Source organism: Neoarius graeffei, chromosome 12 (assembly GCF_027579695.1).
Source record: "Neoarius graeffei isolate fNeoGra1 chromosome 12, fNeoGra1.pri, whole genome shotgun sequence".
Classification (NCBI taxonomy): domain Eukaryota; kingdom Metazoa; phylum Chordata; class Actinopteri; order Siluriformes; family Ariidae; genus Neoarius; species Neoarius graeffei.
In genome coordinates, this window is record NC_083580.1 from 77185739 (window position 1) to 77196266 (window position 10528).

A 10528-nucleotide genomic window follows, 5' to 3' on the forward strand; every position below is an offset into this window, starting at 1 on the left:
TGACCGAATCAACGTCAACCGGTTAATTTTTTTTTGGTTGTCGGTTAAAAAAAAAAAAAAATCAATCGTTTTGAAGCTGCCGATTTTGGAGCGGAGAACCTGGAATTCTGTGTTGTAAACACTTGGGGCATGCCATGCGGTGTAAGGACGACAGCTGACAAATCAGAAACACCCATTCAGTCATGTCCCGCCCCAGTTGAAAACAGCTGTCACTTGGCAAAAGAAAAGTGTAGACACAGGCTTTTTAGCTTACAAATTACTATTCTGTTTTTTTTTTAATTATTATTAGAAGGCACATCGAGTTTAGTCCTGCCTTGGCCAGTGCATTCTGAAAGTACCGTATTGGCCCGAATATAAGACGACCCTGAATGTAAGACGACCCCCCCCTTTTCCAAGTTCATCTTTGGGGAAAAAGTTTTTTGAAGGCCAAATGTTCATTCATATAAAGCGTATTTATTTCAAAATTCTGTTTAAAATTAGAGGCTTTTGTTTTTCACGTTTAAATAGAGGTCACTTCAGTCTCATTTCCGTGAACACTTTTCATAGAAGTAAAAAAAGAGGCTAAACTGCAGGCTACTAGACAAGCCAAATTAAAACATTTAAATTGCATTAATTCAACAAATTTGTCAGGTTTAGATTGAAAGTTCATAAACTTCAGAATGTCAATGCATTAACTTCCCATAGCCTACGGGTATATGGAATAAATTTGCAGAACAGTGCAAATGTTTTAAACAATGCATTAAACAATACATTAAGGTTTACAATAATAAACAACTGAAACAATGGAAAGGGTAGTTTGCTAAATTACAGCTACTCAGCACAGAGATCCACAGCCTCACTTTGCTCACTCTCACTGTCCTCACTTTCACTTTCGTTTTTGGCGGCATTTTGTCTAGTCCGCGAATTTAAGACGACCCCCCTTTTTAAGAGCTATTTTTTACAACAAAAACACCGTCTTATATTCGAGCCAATACGGTATGTTTCGGTCTGTAGCCAACAATGCATGTTACTGCAGATCATATCTCTCCACACAAACTAAAGGCGCAGATGCCGACTTTTTCACGGCTGAATCGTGCAGATCCGATTTTTTTTTTTTTTTTGGGGGGGGGGGGGGGGGGGGGGCGTTGGAGTGTCTGATTATAATTTCAAAGTAAATTCTGTATTAAAATTACTAAATAAGCAAATGCCATTACAGTCCATGAAACATAGGAAGTATAAGTATGAGAAGAAAACAGTTTAAATCAGAAAGCTGCGCACGTTTTCGCGGAAGCTGCGCCGCAAATGTGCACAGCTTTCTGATTTACTGTTTTCTTCTCATACTTCCTATGTTTCATGGACTGTAACGGCATTTGCTTATTTAGTAATTTTAATACAGAATTTACTCTGATGAAATTATTCAGACACTCCAACGCCCCCCCCCCCCAAAAAAAATCGGATCTGCACGATTCAGCCGTGAAAAAGGCGGCATCCGCCAAAAGGTGCGCCGTTTGCATCCCTGTTTAAACTCATAGGTTAACCGACTTTAACCGGCTAATGAGGCTCGGTGGTCGGTCAAGGTTTTTTTTTTTAGTTTTCGCCATCCCTAGTTGAAACAACCAAACATTTCCTATTAGAAGAATACAAGACACCAACTCTGAGATTATTAAAACTAGTTCTAGATTGTAACCAACTCATTCCGAGATGTCTCGTCAAGTAAAATCATCTGTCCATGCAGCAAGATCATTTCACTAGTATTAAGGAATTTTCTCCTCAAATTCAGTTTCCAGTTTTTGCAGTGTGTTTCCTGAAGGAAGATCTACCCAAAACCATCGATCAGAAGATTGAGGAGATACAATTCTAGTGAAAAGTCCGAAAACTCGTTAAGATGACCTAATTAGCAACTCGTTAGCAAAAATTGACAATACAATGACCAAGTTTTGTGCAGAAGTTCTACTAGTTCTTTCAAATGAAACAATCAGAACTGGAATCCATTGAGAACTGAGGAAGGAGATACGATTTAACTGAAAAACAAACAAAAGTTGTAAACAAAAAGTTTACAACAGGAAAATCAAAACAACCGAGTTTTGTTCTTCGAAGGAAGATCGATCCAAAACATCGATCAGAAATGGAATCGGATGAGAAATCAGAGAGGAGATACAAATACTAGTGAGAGGCCTGGAAAATTTGTTAATTTGGCCTAATTAGTAACTCGTTAGCAAGAAAATTGACAAAACAACGACCAAGTTTTGTGCAGTGATGAGTTCTTTCAAACAAAACAATCGGAACGGAAATCCGTGGAGAACTGACGGAGGAGATACGATTTAACTGAATTGTGGATGATGGACGCGACGCCATGGGAACAGCTCACGGCCTCATGAACAGATGAGCTAATGAAGATTACTCGTCTCTAAAATTACCGATGGTATCCATTATCAGGCAGACACAAGTACAAACATAAGTCGTCCAGTCTTTTTAAGAGTAATAAGCTCTCAGCTCACCTGTTAATGCCAGTCTGTCAGGGACGTGCATGCTGAAAGCAGGAGGCAGATCTTCAGCCCTGGCTTTCAGGTCCTCCGCCGCTGCCGGAGTGACTCTGAGCCGCTCCGGAACACGCATCCGTTCGCTGATCACAGCTGTGAAGAGCGGATCTCTAATCGGAGAACCATCAACGAGATACACCGGAGCCGTCATCGTGGGCCCACAACCTGAGGAACTGGCATCGTTCACACAGCAGCTCGGTGAGAGTTTATTTGAAGCATGCTTGGAAATAACTCAAATGTTTTCAAGATTCAAAATTGAAGCTTTTGATTAATTTAAACACAGGGGAAATTTCAACCTCTTTGCACCACAGCGCTGTTCAGTTCTCAATTCTGAGTGGTCAAAAAATGATAAATTTATTTAATTAATTACAACAGAAACTCTAGCAGTAGCTCCAACTCCAAGGTTTACGTGAAAGCCTTCATTTTAATACGTTAACCTTTCTAAAATAACATCTTGTACAGAAATCTGTATGGCTAAACTTGAAAAAAAAAACCCCACCAAATATAACTATAAACAGATAAAGTATGCAGTCATAAAGTATGCAGTCTATTAAAAAAAAAAGGTAATCATTTGCAGGGCTTTGAACCGGTTCAAGGAACGAAAACAAAAACCGGGAACTTTTTCTATTTCACATGGAACAGAAACGAAACCAGAAACTTTATTATTTTTTATGTTCCGGAACAGAAACGCTTATTAAAAATAATGGTAACTGGTTAATACCGGTTTTTATTTCGTTCCTCAAAGTTTCCGTAGCCTACAAATAAAAAAGTCATTCTTCTCCTGCGCAAGTTTCTATGACCCGCTGGGGTTCACTTCCTGTGTGACGTTCGCTGACTGAATGGAGAGAGCGGGAGGGTGGACTACTATCACGTCTCCACATCTTAAATAAGAGGTAAATATTGCAGTCTATCGTTATTCAAAAACGTCAATTTCAAACACGATATCAATATATTTGTCCACGTTAATGAGAGGCTCGTGAACATTAAATGACGTTAACCTCTGTTAGCCTATCAATACATAGGGCCTGACTAGCCTTTGGTAACACACTAAACGAATTATCTTTCATTTTTGGCACTTTTTCTGTTTGTGTAGATGGGAAGACATACTGAGAATCCAAATCGCCAACATTTGAAATAATAATTGTTTTGAATTATTTCTTGTCTTATTTAATGAAGGTTGTAATAGAATTAGCCTACATTTGGCTTAAGCTGGATGAGACAGAGACATAATTTTATAGCCATTTGTTAAACAGCTGACAGGGAACGTAATTAACCGTTCCGGAAACGAAATTTTTTTGTTCTAACCGGTTCAGGAACGTCTATTTAATGGTGGAACCCAAAACCGGAAACGTTAAAATTCTGTTTCTGTTCGGAACGAACCAATAGGAAAAAAATTCTGGTTCAAAGCCCTGATCATTTGTAATTATAATTGTTGTGGCAGAATAAAACACATCAACATTTGGATTGTTGATTATTTTCCCATAACGGCACGCCCCATCGTGTTTTATTCCTTAATTAAGCTCAACTGTTAATGACTTGCAGTCAATATTTTTAACATGTGGGATTTTTTCCAGGAAAGACGAGCTGTAAATTAAACTGCAGGTTGTTCTGATGTCCAATGAACAGTTTTATGTGTAACTGGTCACATGACCAGAGTCATTGACCTGAAGTATGCTCCTGAGAAAGATACGGCTCTATAAACGGAGCTCAAGAACAATATCGAGTAAAATATATTGTAATATAAGTGTAAAGAAGATATTTAGTGTGTGTGGATAGGTATATTATATAATCATTGATATTTTAATAAGATACTTTTAATTTTATTAAGGGCTGGGTGATGCGCAATATAATATTGATATCATGATGCATTGTTTCACGATACATTTTTCTGAAATATCATGGATATAGTGATATCTTTTTGTAATTAACCCCGCCGACAGTAGTCGGAGGGGTTATTATTTTCACCTGCGTCAGTCTGTGTATCTGTCTGTCTGTCTGTCTGCAAGATATCTCAAGAACCAATGGATCGATTTGGACCAAATTTTGTACGTGTTGCCAATCACCCAGGAAGGAAACCATTAAATTTTGGAGGTCAAAGGTCAAAGGTCAAGGTCATGGCAGAACTTCGAAATTTTCGCCCAATGTATTTTAATAGGGAAAAGCCGGGGTTTGCACTCGTTAGAGTGTCCCTGTCTAGTTTTTTTAAAAATACCAATTACAAACAGATTTGATAGTTTTCTACTGTCTGAATCTTTAACATTGTAAAAATTCTTAAATCTGCCCCCTGCCCTTTCAGTGTTATTTTCGTGCACAATAAATAAAAGCATTACCAATTTGTAAGTTTTTTTTTTTTTAATTTTCTAAACGCAACACTATTGGTATCTATATATCGTGATGTGTTTCATGCATCATTGAAATGTCTAGAAATATCGTGAGGGGTTTTTTTTGTCATTTTGCCAAACTCTAATTATACTTCCAAGTATACTATAATTACTGGAAATTTAAATGTAAATAAATCACAACTGTGTGATTCTCTGGGTGTTTTTTGTTTTGTTAAAGCAGTGGAAAAATACAATTCTCCATTACCAAATCTATATTTAGTGTGCTTGCTGCACAAAGCAGTGCTTCACACTATTGTTCTTCTTAAGTTTAGTCTATTATTCCTGTACACCCGCTTTTTGGAGCCGCTACTCCTCCTACAGCTTTTGAGATACCAACACCGTTCCAACTCAGAAACGTCCGTCCTGAAGCGGTGTAGTGCACTTGTGGATCGACGCACCTGTTCGTTTGTTCTTGTCGGGTTTTTTTCCCATAAAGAATGAATAGGGCTCACGAATCGAATCATCCTGCTCGGACACGCTTCATCGCAGACACACCAAACCTCATGTGGTACCTCAGGCCAACTCCCCAGACACATAGATGCAGTCGGTTCTGACCCACACTTGTTTTTTCCTTTCTTTTCTTGCCCCACGTTTTCATCCATTCATTTTTGGCCCTACTGAAAATGAATGGAGTTTCAGGAAAAAAGCTTTCACTCTCCATCAAATTTTTGAACCGAGTGACCAAACTTCAAGAAATTTCACATGATGCCTCAGGGCAAGTCCCCGCACATATCCATCCCCTCATCTGAGACCCACACTCATCTTTTCCTGTTTTCACGCATCCTTTTTTCCCTCCACAGGCTTCCATTGATTTTTGGCCCCATTCAAATGAACGGACTTTTGCTCAGTAACACTTCACCACACATCCACTGCTTGTATACAGCTTTTGGATCGGCGCACCCGTTCTGTCGTTCTTTCCCACAGAGAATGAATCGGGCTTATGAATCGAGTCGTCCTACTCAGACACGCTCCATCAGAGACGCACCAAACTTCATGTGATACTTCAGGCCAACTCCCCCAACACATTCATGCAATCGGGTCTGACCTGCACTCGTTTTTTTCCCTTCTGTTTTGCTCCAGCTCAGCAAGCACACTTTGCAATTTCTCTGCGGAAATGCAGTCTAGTTATTACTGAATACTTATTAGTCATTAATGAAGCATATGAATTGAATGGATTAAATCCAAAGTATAACAAAAAAATAAAACTATACCTATAAATAACGGTGTAATGTTCTCTGTCAGTGGAAAGTTCAGGAATTCCTAATACAGGTATTAGACTACATTAAGTCAGCCTGATTTTGTTGTGGCTGACAAATTTCCAGCATCAAGCCCAAATACGAGCAACAGGAACGACGAACAGGCCTTGTACTGTGACATAATCGAAGAACAGCAACGAAGTGTCCAGGACACCCAATGATATCCTGATGAAAAATCTACCATGTCAGAATTTTTGTATTTTCTCGCCTAGTTTAACAACTCCTACGATGTCTTCCTTGATGCCCGTAACTGATCATTTCTTGGCCTTCCTCCCCAACAACACACAAAGGACATGAATGATGTTTGGTCAGGGCCAATCTTATAGTGTTGCCAGTCTCCTGACCAAGACACGACGAGAATTTATGGATATCGTGGCGTCTGATCCCAGCATAGAATGATGAAAAGATTAACGAACAAGCCAATTATGCAGCTAAGGACTAAATTGAAATAATTTGATAGCTACTTTAAATTTGAGAACCTTTAGGAAAGCAAATGGCTCTCTGTAAACATAAAACTCTTCATCTTCTTCCTCGTTTTCTTTTGGCTGCTCCCGATTAGGGGTCGCCACAGCGGATCTTTCGTCGCCATTGCTCCGCATCCTTCTCTACCACACCTGCCACTTTCATGTCCTCTCTCACCACATCCACGTATCTCCTCTTTAGCCTTCCTCGTTTTCGTTTGCCTGGCAGCTCCATCCTCAACATTCTCCTTCCCACATGCTCTGCATCTCTTCTCAGGATGTGCCCGTACCATCTCAGTCTCGTCTCTCTTAGCTTAATTCCCAAGCTCTCCACATGTGCTGTCCCTCTGATGTGCTCGTTCCTTATCCTGTCCAACCTCCCATCGCAAACCTTAACATCCTCAACTCCGCCACCTCCAACTTTGCCTCCTGTCTCTTCGTTAAGGGTACGGTCTCCAATCCGTACATCACAGCTGGTCTCACTACTGTCTTATACATCTTACCTTTCACTTTTGCTGGGACTTTCCGATCACAAATGACTCCCGAAATCCTTCTCCACCCTGCCTGCACTCTCTTTCTCACCTCACTATCGCAGCCCCTATTTTCCTGCACAGTCGACCCCAGGTACTTGAATTCATCAACTTTCTTTACATCTACTCCTTGCATCTTCACTCCACTCTCATCCCCATTCTCATTGATGCACATGTATTCTGTTTTGCTCCTTCTCACCTTCATTTCTCTTCGTTCCAATGCATCCCTCCATCTCTCCAAACCCAACTTTCACCACATATCACAATATCATCTGCAAACATCATGTTCCATGGTAGTCTGGCTAACGCGACAAAGCTCTACAAGCTATTGGTCTGGCCAAGATATTAAGCCCAACCGTTTCCCAGAGCCCGTGGTTGACCCGCCTCCCTGAAATGCCTCAGTTTGCTACTGGTCGAAGCCAGAAAAGGCTGTGACGAAGCTTAAACCAATCACATCACTCTTTCCTCTGACATATGCGACGCGACGGGGCTAACTGGTACATTAAACTCTTACCGAAGCCGGTCGGGAGCAAGGCGAAAATGTCCTTCCTTTCAATAAATACCTCCAGGGCTGCTCTTTGCTCCCTTTTCAATGAGAACTTCCCGTTGAATGCTTTCAATACAGCATCTATGCGTAATAGATGCGGAAGCGTGAATGAAGCGCTTCCGGCATAGATTCTGTAAACAATCTATGGCTTCCGGTCGCAGTTTTACTACGTCAGTGCCTTGAACACGCCTCTACCCAGGGCCGTTGGAGATGCTCAAAGTTGATTGGTTCCCGATTTTTCGGGAGCTTGGAAGAGCTGTAGATAGCTTGCCTGGCCAGACTAAGCTCGCAACAGGCCCTCGTGTTGCGTCACGCTTAGGATGGGCGGGCCCAGGCTAGTTCCATGGTGACTCTTGCCTCACTTCGTCCATCAAGCTATCCATCACTATGGCAAACAAAAAAGGGCTCAAAGCAGATCCTTGATGGAGTCCCACCTTCACCTTGAACCATTCAGTCGTTCCAACTGCACACCTCACTGCTGTTTCACTGTTCTCTGATATACTTCTCATACAATACCATAACTATCTCCAGGTCTACAGACACACAATGTAGCTTCTCCGGCCTTCTCCATTAACATTCTTAAAGCAAAAATTGCATCCGATGTGCTCTTCCTTGGCATAAACCCGTACTGCTGTTCACAGATTGCTACCTTTCTTCTCAATCTCGCCTCCAATACCCTTCATGGTGCGGCTCATCGATTTTATTCCTCTGTAATTACTGCAGCTCTGTACATCTCCCTTATTCTTGTATATTGGGACTAGCACACATTCACTTGGCATTTTCTCATTCTCGTTAGGAACTCCACAGCCGTCTCACCCAAACATCTCCAAGCCTCAATCGGGATGCCATCTGATCCAACTGCTTTCCCAGTCTTCATTCTTTTCATGGCTGCCCTCACCTCGTCCTTACTAACCAACTCTGCTTCCTGATGTACTGTCTCCAATGAATCTGACCTTTTCTCTCTTGGATTCTCCTCATTTAATAAATCCTCAGAGTCCTCTTTCCACCTTCTTAATACACTCTCTTTGTTTGTCAGCACATTTACATCTCTTAACTTGAATGTAGACTGAACAAAAATATAAACGCAGCGGTCCATATTTTATGAAATACAAATGTTCAGATAGAAATTCATTTTCATTTTCTATGTGCCCGAGCCCAGTCCAGACGAGAACGTCGTCGCCCAGCAGTCAGGTCCAATCCTCGATGAGGTCTACGTGCATGGAGGCCAGCTTCTCCGAGTCGGTTTCTCACAGTTTGACTGCTGACCCTGCGATTGTGTCTCCCCATGGTCTCATCTGCGGTCCGTGTTGCAGTCCGGCACCGATCACGCAGGTGGGTCAGACGGATATGCCGGTCTTGTGCTGGAGTGGTGACACGTGGCCTGCGTGCATGTGGCATGTTGTCTGTGGTGCCATGCTGCTGAAACCATCGTCGGAGGCGGACTATCGTGGAATAGCACCCCCAATTGACGCCCTACAGCTCTGATGGACATTCCAGCCTGCAGCATGCCAACGGCTCGTTCCCGGTTGATTCTGGTCATCTGTGGCATCTTGACATTTGAACATTTTTGTCATTTTAGGGTGGCCTTTTATTGGCCCCACATAAAGGATGGTCATGACATGCATTACTCAGTGAAATTTTTGTCTGCAATGGTCACACCCGACTGGATCATGGATCATCTCAAGTCTGGGCACTGCTCAGAACTTGAGTAGAGGGACATTTTTTTTTTTCAAAAAATGTTTACTGGTATGCTATACTATCATCTGATGTGGGCAGAAAAAAAAATCAGTATCGGATGTACAAAATAAATAAAATCTTTAGGTGCTGCGTTTATATTTTTGTTCAGTGTATATAAGCCTAAAATTCTAACAAGTGCAAGTTTTAGACGGATTGTTTAAGCAGTTTGGAGAAAAGATAAAATAAAGTGTCTGTGGTGCATCTATGACATGTTATTAAATCTGAGTAATGACAGCTAGTTCATAATGTATTCATAAACTCAATAACAAATAACATAAGCATTACGTTAGCCAGTGAGAGAGAATTAGCAAAGTGAGAACTCAGGTTTTATATGAAGAAAAATCTCTTAGTGAGCCACTAAAGGTTAAAACAACATTATATATATATATATATATATATATATATATATATATATATATATATATATATAAGTTATTTGGCTAAGTTAGCTTGCTAGCTAGCCTTCTGCGTTCTTATGAAGGACAGACTGAGTGACTCACAACTCTGACTGAACTCAAAATGCTAATGGTGTTAGCTTCCCTTGAGAGAACACACTCCCTGACACCAAACACACGATTTACTAGACTATAAACACGACCAAATTTCCTCCAAATTATTTCCACAAACCTCAGGTTTCACCGCGACTGATGATGGTGATAAAAACGACCTCACATGATAAACAAGAAGCAAACGACTCACATTTGAATTGACTCTGCGAGTTTCGATTCGTTTAAGGGTGGTGTTTCAGACACACACACACACACAAAATCAAACAGAGTTTATAATTTGGATTAAAAATAGCCTCAAAGGAAACCGGTTTCACCTTTTGTGCACTGTGTTTGCTCATCTGTCTGTAAAATACACTTTCGATTCATCAGTGCTTGCGAATCGATTCATTCGATTCACTTGGAAGAGTCGTTTAGACAGAATGAACGAATCATTCGACAATGAAGATATTTGTAAACAGCTGTTTGATTAAATTACACACACAAAAAAAAAACAGCAAAAAATGATAAATTGTGAGGAAAAATAACAACCAGTGAACACTTTTCTGTAAGTGGACCAATAAATTAGCACATTTATAATTCAGTTGTTTA

At 40.7% G+C, this 10528-nt stretch overlaps 1 protein-coding gene across 3 annotated transcripts in view; it reads right to left on the bottom strand.

Moving 5' to 3' along the window:
* LOC132895663 (mitochondrial fission factor homolog A) overlaps positions 1-10275 on the bottom strand; it is a 28103-nt gene extending 17828 nt beyond the window's left edge. For 2 of the 3 annotated variants that reach the window (XM_060936456.1, XM_060936453.1), the window contains exons 1-2: positions 10059-10161; positions 2478-2692 (exon numbers count right to left, since the gene is read on the bottom strand). In XM_060936456.1, the coding sequence (XP_060792439.1) occupies positions 2478-2670 (193 nt within the window). In that variant the 5' untranslated portion in view covers positions 2671-2692; positions 10059-10161. Of the gene's footprint in view, positions 1-2477; positions 2693-10058; positions 10162-10254 lie in introns of those variants that run through there. The other variant, XM_060936455.1, reaches the window with a different exon arrangement.
* Between the last annotated feature and the right edge of the window lie 253 nt (positions 10276-10528).